General features: G+C 45.5%; 1 protein-coding gene across 6 annotated transcripts in view; it reads right to left on the bottom strand.

The window, feature by feature from the left end:
- Window positions 1-19,923, bottom strand: part of MGAT5 (alpha-1,6-mannosylglycoprotein 6-beta-N-acetylglucosaminyltransferase) — a 339,575-nt gene that overhangs the window by 40,867 nt on the left and 278,785 nt on the right. For all 6 annotated transcript variants that reach the window (XM_045479607.1, XM_045479603.1, XM_045479604.1 and 3 more), the window contains one exon: window positions 8,686-8,835. In XM_045479607.1, coding sequence (XP_045335563.1) covers window positions 8,686-8,835 — 150 coding nt within the window. The remainder of the gene's footprint in view (window positions 1-8,685; window positions 8,836-19,923) is intronic.

Raw genomic sequence — 19,923 nt, 5'->3', positions numbered from 1 at the left:
TCCAAAAATGAAACGGCATCTCAGGGAAATGCCTCACTGCATCTCCCCCTCTCGGGACCTTTTACATTGCTGGAGGGCTGTAAGCTATCGACGGCAGGGTCCAAGTCTGGGCTTGGTGAGATTTGAGATTTCCCTACCACACCAAGGAGCCAATGCTGAGATCACTCCAGCCTCCAAGGGTATATCAATCGCCAAAGGATAACTGGGCCCCAGGGTATCGTTCCTTCTGCCATCACTGAGGAACACCCACACAGCCAGGCCCCCCCGAGAGGGAAGGATATTGGTGAACTGGATATATTGCATGCCTGATTCTCCTTTCCTGGGGCCCTCTCCCCAACAATTCTATCTTTTGCAGCTGCTAAAATCAACTGTTACTTAGAATGGTTCTGTCTGGGGAGACTGGAGTCCAAGCTGCCAGGTTCCCTGGGCACCACTGAGAGATGCAGAAAGTATGTGCTGGGCACTCAATTCCAGGACTGAACACTGAGCTGGCACCTGCTGGGCATACAGGAGAATCACGGAGCCCCCACAGGAGTTTTTCTGGGACAAGAAACAAAATCCCAGGTTTTGTGGCTAGACTCCCTATCCTATGACTGTATGTTTTTTTGCACGAAACAGGGTAGTTAACTTTTTTTTTTTGCTTGTTTTATCCTTTTGTTTCTTGTAAACCTTGACATGACCAAATATACCATCAGGGACATCCACTGGGTAAACTGGGGAGAGAGGCTCTGAGTGGCCAGCAGAGCTCCCACTATTGGCTGGGGGCATTTCCCCTTGGGCAGATCCACTGGAGACATGGGGGTGAGGAACACTTTGTTAGCAGGAGCCTGGAAGATAGAGGATTTAAGGGGCATTTCCACCACCATCTGGAGGCCCTTTTTCTGGATGTTCTTTATTCTTACTAAGTAGCTGAAAGGAGTGAGATTATCAAAGAGAACTTAAGCATACAGGGTGTGGCCTGAGCATGTGGCTCAGGGGTGGGAATGGGGGGCGGACGCCTGACAGCAGCAGGAGAAATGGAAGGCAAGAGTGAGAAGGACTAGTCCCAAGAGATCACAGCTTTGTTAAATATGAAGAATCCAGGGTTACCATCCTTCAGGCTCTTGAGCTCTGTGATCTGCTCCCTATCAGAATTTGGGAAAGATCTCCCCAGGGGGAAAGATGACCTCTCTCAGGTGGTGGTTGGGTACAGGAAAGCACAGGGTTTCCAGATCCTTTTGACTCTGAGAAGAAAGGTGCTGGAACATGCAGACAGGGGTCTCTGTGGGTTTAGCCAGAGACCTGAGCCTACAGTGAGTCCTGACCTCTGAAAATCAGGGCCTGCCATAAAGTGCTGATACCTTCATCAACTCTAAATTGCAAAGAACTTTGGAGGAAATGTAGGAAGCACAATGATTGTCTATTTAAATAGAAAATCCTGGGAAAAAAATGTAATTAGCTCCTTCAGACCAACCAATCTGAACCCATTAATTAAAAGGATTTGAAGCTGTTGTTTAATGGACTTGAATGTGACCTAGGTTTAATGATATCTGAATAACAATTTGCACCATCTTTGCTGCCCTGCTGGCATCAAAATATCTCAGGACACATAAAGTAAACATTTTAGGCTAACTCTCCAAAGCCTCACAATTTTAGAATGAAGCTTAAGCAAATACCATACAATTTCTTGGCAACGAGTTTTCTCGTCACACTCATTAGGATTGCAGGAAATGCAAGACTTGGAAACACCAAAATAACAGTTCTTTGTCACTTCTGTCAATAAGCAATTTTTTCTTGCTTCCCGTGTACTCATTACCTGTGATGTTATAATGGAGCAGATGTATTAAGGTCAAATAACACACTTGAGGTTTGAATCACAAAAGCATAGGCAGAGAGAGTTCATCACCACCAAAGAACATCCCATAAACTTCTGAATGCCATGGCCTTGCCACACTGGTGCCTTTACCACACTAAATTTCCTTTCCCCTAGTCCCCAGCTTCCATTGTGCTCCCTACAGATATCTTTAGCATGGGGGAAACAGGCACACCATTAAGAATGCATTCAAGCACAGAGGCTTAACTTTTCAGAAGGAAACTGGGCATATTTTATTTATACTTCATCTGGCCTGCAGAAGCCCAGAATCTAATGAGGATATTCCAGATGACAGAACATCTTCACGGCTGCAACTCTGTCCCATCTGTAAGCATTTTTTTTTTTTTTTTTACATTTTTTAATGTTTACTTTTTTACATTTGAGATAGAGACAGAGAGACAGAGAGATCAAGCAGGGGAGGGGCAGAGAGAGAGAAGGAGACAGAATCTGAAGCAGGCTCCAGGCTCTGAGCTGTCAGCACAGAGCCCGACACGGGGCTCAACTCACGAGCCGTGAGATCATGACCTGAGTTGAAGTTGGACGCTCAATCGACTGAGCCGCCCAGGTGCCCTCAATAAGCAGTTCTAAATCCAGGGATTAAATGCTCTGAAATTAAGTTTTTGAAGTACTATTAAAAGAGAATGGATGGAGCACCACAGATTTTATTCACAGCATAGGATTCCTACATGTTGACATTCCTACATGTTGACAAACGGTTCAGTAAAACCACTCAGTCTTATTACTCTGTGTGAAAGGAGAAACAATTGTTTTAAACCCTTAACTGGAGTAGTTAACATGGACTCCTTTCAACATGGATAAAGGTGGCTCATAGGAAGACTCTACATGGGTTTATCCAGTTTCCAGTCACTCTTGATGGGGAACAGCAGGATAATCCAAAATAGAAGACACACTCTCAACATAAGCTTTTCTGACTAGTTTGAACTAGCTAAATTGGCGGAGTGGCTCGGGAGGGAGTTTGAGCAACGAATCAATCTCAGCTTATCCAATAAACTGAATATTGGCCCAGTGATCGGGACAATGCGGTAACTAACCGTACGGGGTCTAACTGCAGACCAAAGTTCAAATCCTGACCAGCTCACTTCTTAGTTCTGTAACTGAGGGAAAGCATTACCTGCCACTTCCTATGGATTATCTGAGGTCCATTTATAACATTCTCTCCAGCTATGGGACCGGAGTCAAGGTCACGCAAGCTCTCTACACTGTTTATTCATATGTAAAATGGTGAAAATAATAGTTACTTCACGGGGCAGGTGTGAGGCTTAAATGAGGTATTTCATGCACATGATGTATTTCAAGGTTTGGAACTGAAGTGAACGTTCACTGAACAGTAGTCCAAATTCAAAACCAGATTCAACTTCATGCAGCTGCATGTATGTGACCTTGTATTGTTTAGCTGGGGTTTAGGTGTGCCCGAGTTGTGGTTGTGGGTTTTACACAATGTTCAGCACCTGCATGTGTATTTACGAATTCTCACTGTTTCATAAAGTAGCTGGACTTTTTAGGAAAAAAGGGAGAGATGGCCATTAGAAGAGGAAGCAGACATGGTTTACAGTGACTGCCTCATGGAAAGGCCAGTCCCATGAGCATGTATGACTGCTAAGCCTTACTTGTTTATTCTTCATATAATGATTGGAAATCCCCGGATTTTTGGTAATAGGTATACATTTTATATCTTTAAAAAGAATCCATACAATGGCTGATTGTGGAGGAAATGTATTCTCCTGAGAGGTTATGCCTTCAAGTGGCCTGAAGGGTCCTTTTCTGGACATGTGTCTTCCCTTTTGTACTTGATGATGAAGAAACAGAACAGTGGCCAAAATCTCTTCCATACAGGTTTGGTTATTACACTTTCTCATGGGCTGCCCAAGCCCCTAACCTAAACTACAAAAAGATTCTCTTGTGAAGAGGTAGAAAGGCAAAGGAGACAAGACAATGATACGTGTCAAGTATGTTTAAGTGCCCAAAGTTTGTCAGAGTCAGCTGCTATGTCAGAGGCTATTTCCTGGAGACCAGCTCACTGGGTAGACACCCAGATTATCCTTGTTTTCTAAGTAGACTTTCAGAAATGAAACAGAACACAACCAAACACAAACCACAATATCAAAACCAAAAGTTCATACACTTCAGTCATTTGGAAACCCCAGTTCATAATCCAATGTGCTACAATTCACTATACATGCACTGACTTGGAGATGGAGATGGTGGGGGGGGGGGGGTAAGCAAATATTTGGGTAAATTGATAACTGTGGATGTTGTCCATCTTCCGCCATGACAGCATGAAATGTTTACCATTAGAAGGTGCGAGGCAGCACAACAGGCCTATTCACGTCACATTAAGGATGGGCTCTCATAGTACTGAGCACAGAGGACTTTCACGATAAGAGATAATTCATGGAGAAGGCACAGGTGAGGGTGAGAGAAAATGGCTGTCACTGCCATAATAAATCCCCACAGTCATGTGCACCATGATGACACAGATGCGCTGTGTTAAAATGTGGCTGATAATCAGTTCCTGTCCTCCAGGAGCAGGCTCATCCTCTTATATGAGTGGCTTCACAAGTCACGGTGCAACATTTTACACAACTAAATGGTTGAGCCTGCTTATAATATCCCAGAAGTTCTACATCGGTATTACTATTTTTTATTATTACTACCTCTACCTGTGCACTTTTTGCATTGCTATAGTCCCCAGTTTCCGTGCTGGTCTCCTCTACCATGCCTGTATGCTCGTCTTGGGCAAAACTCCTTAGTCATCCCTGCAGCAAGAATGCCTGGAATGAGGCCTGGAATGTATTCAGTAGGTAAAATGAGCAAAAGAATAAATACTAATAGATGAGATCTTTCCAGCAGTCATGTGTCTTCATGAGGATGAAGAGATGTTGAATGTTTTTGTGTGTATTTGAGTGTGTGGATGCACTTTTGTCCTTGAAGTCAGAGCAAGTACTGAATCATCTCGCTACAACTGTGCAATTGTACATACATACGTGGGAGGGAAAGAGGGAGAGAGGATTACATGTGTATACAAAATGTTTTCCCCATCTGGCTGGAATAGGAATAACCTTAGATACTGGCCATAAGATGAAGCCTCCTTGACTGTCTGAGGGTGAATATTTCAGCATCTGAGACAGAACGTGGACTGCTCTGTCGGTAAGTAAGCCCTTGGGCTCTCCCTCACAGGCGACACCTGTGTGATGTGTAGGCAATACCACGGAGAGGCAGGCGTGCAGTGTCAGAAGGACAGTGTCGCTTGCTGTGGAAGTCTTGGAGATTTAGGTGCGTGATTCATGAGCAAAGCAAGAACTCAGTTTTTCGGGCATGGTCCCAAGATCCCAGATGGCTAATGGATTTCATCTTGACTCTTTCCTTCATTCTTTATATAATTCTCTGAAAGCCTTCTACAAGCTAGGCACTGTTCTAGACATTGAAGATGTACTTGTAAACAGAACAAGCAAAGCCCCTCTGCCATCATGGAACTGCATGAGAGTCTGGTTCCAGGGGTGGTAGCCCTGGATTCTTGAGAGACTGGGCAACTATATCCAAGCTCATGGGAAGAGTCATGGTTGATGGGGGCGGGGGAGGTGGGTGCCAGAGCTGGGGATGGGATGGAAAAGGGACAGCATATACTGCATATCCTCCAATCCTGCCCAGGCTTCTAAGTGAGTTCCACAGCTAAGCTGATGAGCTGATAGATTAGGGAAACAGGTCATGACCCACCCAAGTGCTGGAGGGTGAATGGCCAGAGGTCTGGGTACCAAGGGTAACACCACAGACAGCAGTGGCTTTCCCTGCTTGTTTGCCACAGCCAGAATTTGCTCTCGGCTTTTACTGTAGAAAAATACGTTCTCTTGTGGCTCACTCCAAACGTGCCTCCAATCTAATACAGGATAGGAATGCTCCATACTATCAGGAGCTTCCCATGCTAAGACTGGGGAGGAGGTGGACATGAAGAGGCTAAAATTAGGAAGAAGAAAGAAATCACATCAAAAGCGATGAGGACTTAACCCCAAAATAAAAACATGCCACCCTGTGCTGGCTTCAACTGCACTCCCGGAGTCTGCTGGACTGAAAGCCTTGTCTATAGTCTGCCGATAAATAATTAATGCATCCAAATTTATATGCCTGTTAGAAGAGTCTTTTAGATTCAACAACTCCCTGGCTCTTTTAGCCCCTTTTTAGTGTCACACCAAATTCCTCAATCTTCATAGGCTCCCGGCAGCCGGACTCCGCTGATGACACATGGGCCCCTGTGGCATGCCAGGGCGAAATACTGCTGAGCAAAGGGTTTCCTGGGCCTGGGTGCAGGGCTTCAAAGACGTCTCATAAAGAAAAATAATAAGAGAGGAGCTGATTAAACATCAGTCAGTTCAGCCCGCCTCCAAACCTGAAGCAGCACCAGACTCGCTTTCCTCTCCAGTGAGCCCGAGGAGCGTGTGAATCCCATTCGTTCTACCGACATTTACTTCTCTGTGTCTCCAGTTCTCCACTTTCAACGTGGATTGGAATAAATCGCTTTTAAATTGCTCAGAGACACAGAGGAAGGAGTTAGAGGCAGAAAGGGTTATAAATGCAAAGCCTGACTGGTCTTTAGTGTCATTATTTCAAAGCCCAAGATCCATTCATTTTAGTGCCTGCTGCTGTGTTCTGGGTATAAGGGGAGTCTCGGCGACACAGCGCCTCATTTCCATCATATTTGCCAACTGTTTTAGCCATAATTCCACTCGGAGGGCTTTAATATATTCTAGTCAGATGAATAGGCAATACAAAATGGGATCAGTGACATCCTGTGAAGGCACCCGTTTTTCAAGGATAAATATATGCCCCTCACACTCAAAATTCGGTCTGCAGTCCTTGGCTGTTAGGCAGTCTCTGACATCACGGCCCGGATATTCCAAGCCTCTTCTCTTTTCCTCCCTGGGATATCAGCGGCCTCTGCTTCGGCCTATTCCCCATTCTCTGACAGGGTAAATGGATGGGAGGTAAGTCAGGGTTCTTTTAAAACTTCCAAGGCTGAGTAAGACATTCACGAGGCTGGGTTAATAGGAGTGCGCGAGACAGTAATGACACGCTGTTGAGAGCCAGCGTTGCCAAATGTAATTTTAAAGAGGCTCGAGCTTTTTCCACCAGCTGATGTGGGGAGAAGTAAAATGAGGGAAATGGCAAAAATAGCATTGCCACTAAAGGGCCCGGACATCCTCACGATTCTAAAATGTCATCCTGAGACAGAAAAAGAACAGAAAGCCAAGAGTACAAAGTGGGGAACACACTTCACTCCGGGGTTGCCACACACGGGCATGAGACTACAGATGACCTTGTAAGGAAATGAAATCTTAATAAATACAAACCAGATCTTTGGCCAAGGAGATAAATAATTCATCCATCTATTTTATTCATGGCACCACACGAACGACTTAGAGATAGAAAGAATCAAATGCAGTTACATATGGAGAAACTGAGGCAGGAGGGATATGCTTATTCTGTTGGGAAGGGAGTGTCCAATAAATGTTCTTCAGTTTGGGTGTTTATTCAGGAGGATGGTGCCTTGAGGGCCTAACAGACCTTTAATTTGCAATAAAAAAAAAAAATCATGCGTAAGGGTCACCCCGCCCAGGCAAAGTCAGTGACTGTGAGCAAGCCAAATGCTCTAGCCTACTTTCTGCTGTTTAAAATGAAGTTAACAGTACCTTCCCTTGTTTGTGAGAATCAAACAAGGCAGCATATGTGAATATGCTCTCCCAAATCCAAGTATCATAAAATGATAAAAAGTCACTATTAAGCCACAGAGCCTCTCACCCACTCAGCCTCCCTGCTACCTTAAAAATGAAAACACAGCCAGTCAGGGCCCAGAACTGAGAAAATCACTGTTGGTAATAAGCTGTCCTATGCTTCAAGGCAGGGCTCACACTGGCTTTCTTACTCTTACATCCCTTGCACTAGGTCTGGCCCTTTAAGGCCAAACTCTGGTTTATTTGCAAGTCCCTAACATCATTTGGTACTTTCATGGCCGAATTACAGGCACCGGTTCAAAACGACGCATTCAGCATGTCACTAAAATAGACCTCGCTCAGTGGCTCCCCCGGCTGCCTGCATCATGGGGTCTGAAGCTGCCTACACCCTGGGGTCTATGCTTGGGACAACCAGCCCCTCAGCTCCTTACCAAAAGTTACCTTCCACTATTTCCCAGCAATACAGCAGCTGGGTTGCTTTGTGGCTCTCTCCTGAATGTGTCATCTCTGTCTCCACCACTTGACTCTCCTTCTTGTGTGTCCTGGGTATCACCTGCCCCCCACCCGCCAATTGTTCATCTCCCACATCTTTCACAGTGTCTTCCCTGCTCCCAGAGCCTGAAGGGACTCTTCCCCCATCTGAACTTCTTCAGGGTCCAGTACAAATCTGTGAATGAAGAGGTGCAAGAAAAGCCACTTGGTGGCCCGATTCCTTGAGCGATGTTGATTAAACAGGTAGGGGAGCTGAGCACCCCAGGCTTGCTGGGAAAGCTGCTTCTTTATCGCAAGGTCTGACCCTCAAGACAGGACCTTACCTTTTCTGTTTGCCACTGTATCCCCAGCCCCTCGCTTGATGCCTGGCACGGAGTAGGTCCTGGGTAAGCAGGCTTTCAACTGTAGCAACCTCTTTCCACAATTCACGAACTTTTAAGCTATAGCTGATCTAGAAAACCACTGCCCAGAAATGACTTCGTAAGTTACTACAGCATTGAAAAGACAGCACGAGAGATTCTGATCCCGTTTTCAACACCAACAGAAACAACCAGTAGACATCACTGATGGATGTTTTAAAAATTCCTATAAACCTACCTTGGTTTCTCGGAGAAGAAACTGTAGGTCCCGCCCACTTAGGATGCCATGGTTTTTCACATAACTGGGAATATTCTTCGTGCTGGAGCCATAAACGGTCGCATGCACTTCCATGTACGTGTGAATAATGTCCAAGTAGATTTTCTTATTCTAAAGAGGGGACACAAGGGGAAGGCGTTTTTTTTCTTTCATCCTTTTAACAACCTGTCTCATAGCTGGAGGCCACAGAGATGGAGTTCTTAATATGGAAATTGTAGGAATTTGGCAATCTGACCCCCAATATTTCTTTTAAAAGTGATATGCCTGGATTTTGAGGGCAAACATAGTCATATTGCTGCTGTACAATTCTGTAAGGAAGAACAGAAAATATAGCAGTATATTACTGAATACCAATGATAGCTCAAGGCCAACTTTTTTTTTTTTTATCTTTTTAAAGTTTATTTATTTTGAGAGGGAGAAAGAGAGAGAGAGAGAGAAAGAGAGAGGGAGGGAGGGAGGGAGCACGAGTGGGGACACGCAGAGAGAGGGAGAAAGAATCTTTGCAGGCTCCATGCTGTCAGTGCCTGATGCAGGATTCGAACCTGCAAACTATGAGATCATGACCTGAGCTGAAACCAAGAATTGGCGGCTTAGCCAACTGAGCCACCCAGGTGCCTCTCAAGGCCAAGAATTTTAAAGTATTATCCTCACTTTGTAAATTATTAGGGACCCAACACTTTGCATTTGGCTCCTCTGCCTTACGGAGGAGGATGTTTGGGGAAGGAAAGCCCAGAGAAGGCAGTCAGTTGGGCTGAAATATTTAGCTGGAGATGCTAAGCTGTCCCCGAGGAATGCAAACATCCCCAGCTCTTGCCAGCATTTCTAGTTATGATTAACGCATGTTGTCAGAACTGGATCCCACCTACTTCGGATCGGGGGGAAGATGAGAGTTTCCCACAATATACACTGATTGGCTCGGTAGCTGGAGAGATCATGAGAATAGCCAGGTAGACAAAAATGTAAAAAAGACTAAATGTAAACTTTGATGAACCCTGAAACATTCAAAAGTAGTTTTATTTTTATTAGAAGCAAAACAAAACCTCTTTTCTGTACTGAATTTCGAGGCACATTTTCTAAATCAAAACCACCTGTGAGGCAGAAGTGACTTTCCTTTCCTCTTCACATTTCCGTGTGACTAAGAAGCACAGGCTGGGTTTGGTAGGTTGCTTTTTTTTTTTTTTTTTTTTTCAATTTGAAAAATTCAAGTTCTGTAATGTTTTCCAGTTGTATAAAAGTGGGACAAGTTTTTTTTCCCCCATTCTAAGCCCGTTTTCACACACTCCAGGAAAATGTATTAATAGCCAGTTTTATGAGTAAAGACTGCAAGGGATGTAGGCATGTGGCATCAGCAGCCACAGAGCTTGGAGACAGGCAAGGGGCTCTCATGGGGGGAGGGCAGCAGCACTTTTCTGCCTCCCCACAAAGTTCTGAGCTGGATTCAGGGTCTGCCCTCTGCCAGGCACTGCCCTGGTAGAGAAGATCACAAAGGATGCTCAATTTTGTGAGACGCATATCTCAAACCCCATTATCAAAAGTCTTCATGGCTGGAAAAACAAGTCTAGTTCCCATTCCCCATTTTATGCACCAAGATGATTTTGTTCAGAATCAACCAAGTCCATGCCTGCCCCCTACTGTACAAAGAAAATGAACACGTGGACTGAAAGTTTAATTTTCATGCCATGTTTAGTATGGCTGGAAGATACTAAATTTATCACTTCAGAGATGTACACCCTTGAAATAATGCAGAGGTGACTAGAAACAGTTTTATAAACTATGGCTTCCTATTTGTAGGCTGAAACAAACTTAAGATCACCTCGCTGATATAAATTACTTTGAGGGGTTCTATCATACAGTTCTTGTGCCACATGTACCCGGTAACTCCTGTCCCCACAAAACCCCTTCTCAGGGATCCCAACCTCATCCACAGCCCCTGGTAGGTGGGGACGAAATCTGGTGACCCTGCCCCCTGACACTGCTGACCAGCCCAGGGTGGGGTGTGCTTGACCCAAGGGGGACCCATCTCTAGGCTAGGCAGGAGCCTGGGGCAGTGTGGCCAGGCTCGGGAGGAGAAGCTGAGCCAATAGGAGCCTCTCTCAGGAGCTCAGAGTCTTGTACACAGAGAGATCACTGCCAGATGGCTGTGGGCTATAGAGCCAAAAGGTCACTCAGTGCTGGAGTCTGGGTAATTATGATCCAGATACAAGTTCTGAGGAAGCCAGCTGCCAGTTTTGGGGGGTGGAAGTAGAAAGAGAACCAGATGAGAGCTGAAAGGAGGAAAGGGAAAGACTGAGCCAGACAGTTGGTAATAATAGGGACCTAGACATCACCCCTCTAAGCATGACACAGAGAGAGAGCAAGAAAGGGATAGGAGGAGGAAAGGAGATGATAAGATAGAGTGAGAAAAGAAAACAGAGAGACCCAGAAGAGAGAAAACCCGGTCCCACTCCATCCACAGCTGTTCCCTATCCTAAATTTCCCAGATCTTTCTGGATTCTTCCAGTAATAACAACAGCAGCTGCCCAAACGTTTCCCCACCCCACAGTTTGCTTGAGCTACTCTGGGTGGATTCTTATCATCCAAAAGGAGGCCGGTCAGGACATCTTGCTGGGCTTTTGTTCAGGGATTGGGCAGGCCAGGCCTCTCTCCTTTAAGTAAAAAGAGACATTTCCTTGTGAAAAGCCAGCTGCTAACTAGTGAAGATAGACCAAAGGCCCATGAACTAGGTCTGGCCAGCGGGTGACAAAGAAGAGTGAATGGCCCACTTGGTTCCTGTCCTGGAGCATCCTCACTGCAGACAGACACTCGCAAGACTGGGATTCCTGGACCGAATGCCTGGGGAGTGAACGATATATAGGATACAACACATGTATCACCATCAATCCCAGAAGAGGTTGGGCCTCCTTGAAACACAACAAGGGGGCAAGCTCAGAAGGAAGCATGTGCAGGGGCTAATAATAAAGTCTGTGAATTTATTAACATTAAGGCCGGGTCAAATCATAAAGGAGAAATTACCTTCAGAGAGGTAATTTCAGGAATGAGAACAAAATCAAACAGGTTATCAGAGGAAAACAAATGTTTCCAACAGAACCCTAAGCTTTGAAGCTGACCTGACAGCTAGGTGATTCACCTCAGGCCTCTTGTTGCCGCCTGTCAAGAGTTGCGCAGAAATGTGCTGAGGGTGAATCACGCCATGGGCTCCAGGTAAAGGTGCAGGGGAGCCGCTCACACACACCACTCACTGCCTACTCTATTTTCTCACTCAGTCGGTGCTCATGCTACCGACGCTGCCCTGTGCATTCAGACAGGACAGAAGCTACACTGTGAGATGCGGTGGGGGATCGTGGGGCCTGCTATGCTGAAGAGCATCCCAGAAGGACAGGGCCACTAGTTTCCGGGGAGGTGAGCCAGGGACAATGAGAATACAGAAGGGGGCAGGGCAAATAAAACTCCCCTCTTTCTCTCTTCTGCAGACTATACCAAAGTAGAGTTCTTCCCTGCAAACCTTCCAGGAGCGCGGAGCGCCCAGGGACCACGCTGCAATGTCTGTTCAGCAGGAGCCGACATGGCTGTCCGCTCCATCTTGTCACCATGAGCTTCTCCTGGCCTCGCTTCCCTCCTCCTCCACTCCTACAGCCTCTGGCCTTGCACCTCCTTCCCCAGTAAGGAATAATACTTGCATCTGCCTCAGGCCTTTTTTTCTAGAGGCCCTGGGCTAAGACCTTAAGCCCCCAACCCTTCAATTTACTGTCCTCAGGGCTAGTTTCCAAAAATGAAGATTTGGTTCCCCTATATGAAGTTTTCAAAGGCTCTTCATGGCAGTGAAAGATCAGCTTCTCAGCTATGCACACAGGCCCTTCACAATGTGGGCTTCTCCAAGCTTTCTAGCTTCATCTCCTGTTATTTCTTTTCCTTTGTGTCAGGTCTACCTACATTTGGCTCAGTCTTTGCTCCCAAACCTCTTCTGCTCTCCTGCATACATATCACCTGCCACTGCCTTGGCCTGAAACCCCCTTTCTTCTGGCCTCCTTTTCTCTCCTGGACTCCTCCCCATTCATCCTCTGCAAGATGGCAATCCCTGGGCTCACCCAGGTGAAGTTAGCTGCCGCCTCCTCTGTGTCTTTAGTACTGTTAAATTAATGAAACAAGGAGGCCATTAGACTGAGGTGGCTCGAATGCCACGGTGGCCTACATAAGCTGAGCTGGCAAATGCCTCAAGGTTATGAAATAAAAACACCGGAGACAACCAATCACAAACAGCCAACAAGGCTGTAAGCCATAGCCAATGAGATAATTTCCTTTCTCTGCTTCGCACCTCCTCTACGTAAGTCTTTCCCCAGCTACTGTCAGGGAAGTGCTCCTAACTGCATCAGGTTTGGAGCTGCCTGACTTTGATTTTTCTTCCAATAAACTCTTAACCTTTTTAATGTGCCTCAGTTTATCTTTTTAACAGTCACTTCCTGCTTGGCCTCTTTGGGCTGCTTTATCATTGTCTTCCCACCCAACAGGACTGTGAACTTCTCAAGGGCAGACACTGAAGACTCAGTGTGCAGGGGCCTGGCACAGAGCAGGAGCTCAGGAAGCAAGTACTGGCTGTATGAGAACACAGAGAGGACACACCGAGCACAATATTATTAATGGATCTCAGACTTAACTCTGCCACTCAGTCCTGCCCACCTTCCCACCCTGCCTCAGAAGCCAGATTCTTCTTTCTGCAACAAAACCTTCTCCCAGCAAATGAGCTTAAGGTCCATGACTTTACCTAAGGGTGTATTTTAATGAAAATAAAATGAGAGGTACAAACCACACAAGCTGTATTTCAGAGACGAGCTGTCTTCCTTATAACCTAGCTCTCTCAGGAGTTTTGAGGTAGAAAGACAGGAGGGAGGAAGGGACAGAGACATTAAATAAAATAAAATAAAATAAAATAAAATAAAATAAAATAAAATACAGAACCCTACCTCATCAGCCTGTTCTGAAGTCTAAAATTCAACAAGGATGAACAATTCTTTTATTGCAAGATTAGAAGTTCTAAAATGCAAATCTGTGAATTTCAGCAGTGAAGTAGAAACAATTTGCATTATAGAATAATTAGATGTTACAGTCCTTGGCTCATTTATTGCAAGTAACCACCCAAGGTTAAGGTGTGTATTGGGTGCGTGTGTTGGGGAGGGGTGGTCCTTGCTAAGTCTCAGTCAGGCCTCCTAGAAATCTGGAAGTCTCTGGGAAGCTAAGATTCTACAAACCTACCACCCTTGACCCCTTCTCTCTAAATCCTTACCTTTCCAGGAGAAAGGATGATGTTTAATAATTATAGTGGGAATAATAAGGGGAAACTTGCACTCTTGTCTCCAGCCTGGACTGTGGCTCACCTACGAGCCCATGGGCAAAACAAAAAGAAGGGAATTTTTTTCCTTTCACTGTGCCAGGCTCCACACTTATTCTTGACTGGACCTCATGTGGCATAAATTACAACTCATCCAGGGCAATGGGCGAGTAGTTGCATGTAAGCTGCACTCTGTAAGTATGATACCAGTGGCTCTAGAACCTACCTACCTCAGAGTTTTGGGTGGAGGATAAAGAATGGATGTGGAATGAGGGAAAGGGAAGACTATATTCACCAGTCCTTGACTTACTCTCTACTGTCTGGTTAGGTGAACATTTTGGTGTTTGGCCTAAAGAGGTGCTGAAATTTCGGAGATTTCTCAGAAGAAATTTAGACTTCTGTGGCTGAATGGGTAATGTGCAAAGAGCCATCAGCCCTGTTTTTGCTGATAGAATGAGGAATATGGGATAATATCATTTCCCAATTATATTAGACACCTTTTATATGTGCTGAGCTAGAATTGGGAATACAATGTACATGAAAGCTGTTTAAATATACACCTTTATTTAAAAATATATAGTGCTCACACTACCCCCACACCATAAAAAGGGACAAGCTAGAAATGAGTCCCAAGATGGCTAAAGCCTTCGCCTCCCAGCCCAACTGGAACCCAAGCCCGCCCCACCCCCAGACCTTTCTGTCTGAACCCAATGATTTGCTGGCACACTTCCCCATTTTCCCAGCACTTTCAGGTTTCAGGGATCTCTGCCTCAGCACGAGAGCTTTCTGCAATTTAACAAATGCCTCTTAAAGGGCTCTGGGGACCTGCCAGCCAGTTTGTGAAAACAATCAACTCTCCTTTCTACTATGGGAAGGGCAGGAGGTCTTCAAATTGTAAAGCTGGCTTCCCTCACATCCCCTCCCTCCCATGCAAATGCAGTCACTAAGGGATAATGATGCCCCTTACTCTGCTCTGATTGCTAAGGCCAAGAGCAACAAAGCCCACCAGCTATGCTACTGTGCTCAGAAAACAGGCTGATGGGTTGAAAACAGACCCTGCCACCCCTCCAGGTGTCAAAATGGAGGGAAAAGAAAACCAAGAGGTGGCCTTGGCAAAACTGAACTTGCATTTTTTTTTTTTTTTTTTTTTTTTTTTTTTAATAGAGCATGCATGGGGTCAGTGAATTGTAGACTGAATGGAGGTGACCCAGGAGTCTCATCCACTGCTGACAGAGTGGAGGAGATGTGGTCCTGGTGGGTTTAGACCAGAGCCCAACAACCAGATGTGGTCTAAAAGCAGAGGACAAGTGGCCACTTGGCGGGACTGTCCTGTGTGTCTTCAGGGAAGGATTCAAAGAATCATGTTCACACCGGTAGGCGGTGTAACAGGTGTGAACCTGGGCCTTCTCCTGCCAATTAAGTTGAGGTCCCAAAGGCCAGCAACCAAACAACAGGTACCAAGTACTCAAAGTACCACCACCCTGAAGGGGAGGAGGGAGGTCATCCCTGGGAAGCTGTTGGCTGGTTTCCCTTCTCTACCTAAGCAGGTGAGCAAGGTTCTAGAGGACCACTCAGAGAGCCTCACATGAATCCCTGGGCACTTCTGGGGTACACAGATTAGTGCCAGACCCAAGCTTTGAAACGCCTCATGGTTGGGGCCTGGAGCTGGGAGGATGCCCTCCAGGAGGAGTCAGCAATGTCCAGAGCTCCCAGGGTTTCTCCAAGGAATGGATAATGGTTTCCTTTGGTGCAGGTGTGGACCACACAGAGTGGTGCCCAGCTGGATCCTACGGGGAAGGGCTCTGTTCGAGGAGGAGACACTGGGAGGATGGGCTGCTGGAAACAGCCTTGGGAGGGTGCCATAAGTCCATCTCAGGCTTCTCAGGCAAAGCAGCACTTAGAAGCAGAAGGAAAGGAGCTTAACTTGAGATGATGTTCAAAGTTTCCACTACTAAATCAGAGTAGGTATTTTAATTACTGCACTTGGACGGTTCTTAGAACTAAAAGTAACAGAGTTGTTTTTTTTTTTTTTTAATTATTAATTGCGAGTTTTATAGGACTTGCCCAAAACTGCATCCAAGGGGCAAAAAAGACTTGTACAATTCAAGAGAGAAAAAAAGTTGTTTCATGTTTGAATTCAACAGAATCCCACTCTTTCAACTTAATGTTTACATATACGAGATGATCTTAGGTAGAGCACAGATAAAAATTCTTAATTTTAATAGTTGTAAGCCTATTAAATATGGCTTAGAAAAACACACCCATGGCGTTTCATGTTTATTAACTCTTCAGGAAAAAGCTAAAATAACTATTTTCAAAATGAGTCCATTAAAAATACTAAGTAATTAATAGTCCAGGTGGGGTATGCATGTAACAAATCTGGATTTGGTGTGGATGACTTTAGTTTGGAACCTAATGCTTAAAAGAAGTGTGTGATAGAGAGCCTCACTTCACTAAGAGGTGTGGAAAGGCCACATTCTGCCATCCTTCCAACCACACTGGTGGCAAGATCATGGCAGGGGACTCAGGTCACTCCCTTTATCAGACAGCAGGACAGAGAAGGGCAAGAGGCACCAGGCAAAATCTAAGCAATAAGGGTGCAGAGAGAGAGAAGAGGTGGGTGGTTGGATGGGTCAGAGAGTCTAAAGGAAAAGGTGGTAAACTCCCCTCCCTTAATGTCATCTCACTTTGCAAAAAAATCCAGGGATGGAAAGCTTCCTCATAAACCACACTTTTGCCCCGTGGGAGCTGCCAACTGCATACTCCTCGGCAAACACCGTGCCTGAAGTTCACTCCCCGGGTCTGACCTGGAACGACCTTTTCCCTGGTGAACTTCTCACACTATTTGAAGAAAGTCTTTTTCTTGGGTAAATGTGTGCAAGGCTATTCAGGGTGAAGTGTGTAGGAGACAGCAGACCGGGCTACAACCTGCAGGTTACCCAGTACTGCTTAGATAAGCCTGGACAACCTGCTTTATCTTTTGCAAGTTCAAGTTCCTCAGCTGTAAAATGAGGGGCTTGTTGATTTGAAGGTCCTTTGAGCCCTAAAGTCCACGATTTTTAAAAGATATTTATTTATTTTTGAGGGAGGGAGGGAAGGAGGGAGAGATAGGAAGTCAAGGAGGGAGGGGGGAGAGAGAGAGAGACAGAGAGAGAGAGAGAGAGAGAGAGAGGAAGACAGAGAGTCTGAAGCAGGCTCTAGGCTCCAAGCTATCAGCACACATCCTGACCTGAGCTGAAGTCGGAGGCATAACCAACTGACCAACTGAGCCAACCAGGCACCCTGTCCATGATTTTTAAATTGTGACTTAAAGCACCTTCCTCCATGCCTTCCCAGAGGCTACACAGCTAATAGTCTGCAAAGGAAATGAGGCGCAGAGACTGCTGATGGCCACCCAGGTTCCCTCTCCTACCAGCAAACCTGTTCCTGATTGTTTAGTGCTTATTGTTAAGGTGAATAGAAAACTGCCCTCCACTGAAGACAGCCAATGACCTGGTGGGGGGGGGGGGGGGGCGGTTCCAACTCTGGAACCATCCACCTTCCACCTCCACTTCCCTCAGAATCAGACCCAGGCTGGTCTCCAAGTGAAAATGCGTGAAGTACTTGCACCTGGAGCCTTTGCCGCCCAAAGGGGATCATTTGTTAACACTCCACCTTTAGGTCAAAGATTATTTTCAGTAGTAACCATAGAATAAAGTGAATAACGACCGGAAAAGTGGACACCTTATTTTCTGAACTTTGGATATGTCAATAAAGAATTAAAAAGGATTACCATGTGAAAACAAAAAAGTAATAGATTATAAAACTTTTTAGTAACTTCAATATACTCTTATAAAAGGGGAAAAACCTATCTCTATTTTCATCTCTTCCATCACGTTTTCTATTTTCATTCATGTGTTAATAAATTCTGTACATCTGTCACTGACTCTGTCAGAATCCATTCTTCATATATTCATGCTAATGGACAGTACAGCTGTACTTGTCCATCTACCTTATAGTTCACCGCAGAACACTTTTACCAATTTCAAACAATTTCTTTCATATGATGCAAGATACATATACAACCCACAAAGTGACAGGCAGGACACATATCTAACCTGGTTATCACTGCATGCTGGGATGAAAAGTAATTGCTTTCCTGCAATTTCTAGCTTTTCCACAAGTAATTACCTTACAAACAGGAAAAAAAAAATAACACTTATGTCCAAAATCACAGTTGGCAGTCCTGAAGGGACACATTTCACATGTAGTGACTAAGGTAGAAATCTGGGAAGTGAGGGGGCAACTAGGAAGAGAAAAGTCATTATGAGCCAGAACCCACCTCCCTGGGGAAGTGCATACTGCGTGCGTTCTAGAGAGAGGGCCCCCGACAGGCCTCACCCTCCTGCGAGGCTCTCCCACCCCAGAATGAGAAGGAAAGCTACAGTCTGCTGAACCCCACACAAAGGACAGGGGTTTATACTCCAGTGAAGTGTTTCTCCGTGGACTGTGCAAAAGCATCGGGGGGGAGGGGGTGGGTGACTGTGACCAGTTCTATTAATGTGATTCTAAATTAAAAAAAAAAAAATACAAAACTAGGATACCATGTTGTAGAGAAACACAGCAACACATAGTCAGGGACTGAAAAACGTTTCATTTTCTACTTAATTTCCTCTAAGAGAATACAATGATTTGATGCTATGGTAGTATTAGTTCTTCTCTTCGGAGCCCTAATGAGTATAAAAAGCACCTCTTTGGGGGTAATCAGGACAAATAAACAGATTCATACAGATCACAAACGTGCCCTCTGATGCCATCCCAGATCATGAGTGCAAAGTCCGCACGGGAGGGTGACATCTCCGAGGAAGACATAATTTAGTGTGCCAGGAAGTTCTCCCTGGATATAGCCAGGGTGAACAGCACTGCTTCAAAAAGACACAGGACTTTTTGGAGATCCTTTTGCTTGGTGGCTCTTACCAGCAGCAGGCATTCAGGGTAAAAACGGTCTTCGACAATGGATGGCAGGGTGGGTCACCTGTCACCAATCCTGCTTCATTATTCAGAGTCAGAGAGGAGAGAACTGGTCTCTGCCTGTGGCTGCCTTTCCACCGGCAGGCCAGGCCTCCACCCCTCACCCCCTATCCCTGCATTAATCTGAAGTAATTTGGCTGTTTCTGGGCATCCATTCACATCTGTGTAAATTTCAGTAGGCAGTATGGGTCAAGAATGAAAAGAGATGTAGGGTTTTATTCTTTTACCTGCCCTATTATCTCATTGGAGCATCCACAAAAACAAATGAGATTTTTTTTATTGTTATGTGAAGGGGTCACAATTCCCACTACATTGTCTGAGACACACACACACACACACACACACACACACACACACACACAATCACACACCCCACTCTCCACTGTGCCTCTCCAAGCTCCACCCAGCACTCTGTTATGTCAGAGACAAGGCACAGATCTCAGAGCGTGCAATGTCTCCATGTGCTGTAGGGCAGACCCTTCACTCCCCAAGGGGTCTTCTGACCTCGACACTGGGCCTCTGACCAAGGGGAGCTCCACCTGTGAGTGGGACAGCACAAGCTCGCTTCTGGTGCTCCTCATCTCTGTCAAGCTAGAGTGCATAAGGGCTGTGCTTGGTAAATTTCCTCTCCAAGGCATTCAGCCCAGTGCCATACCCATTAATACCCACGACTTCATCATGATGGATGTGTCACTTTGTAATAATGTGCATAATCTCTCTCCTCAGAATAGTAAGTGTCAACACATCTTTGTTGTAAAGGCTAGGACCTGACATGTGATAAACCAGGCCATTTAAAACACAAGTCTCTCTTGGGCCCCTTCCTTCCCCTGCTCCAATCAAATGGAGAGCAATGTTCTAAATTCCAG

The sequence above is a fragment of the Leopardus geoffroyi genome, chromosome C1 (genome assembly GCF_018350155.1).
Source record: "Leopardus geoffroyi isolate Oge1 chromosome C1, O.geoffroyi_Oge1_pat1.0, whole genome shotgun sequence".
Taxonomy (NCBI): Eukaryota; Metazoa; Chordata; class Mammalia; order Carnivora; family Felidae; genus Leopardus; species Leopardus geoffroyi.
Note: the sequence above shows the minus strand (reverse complement) of the source record. Positions and strands in the feature narration are given on the sequence as shown.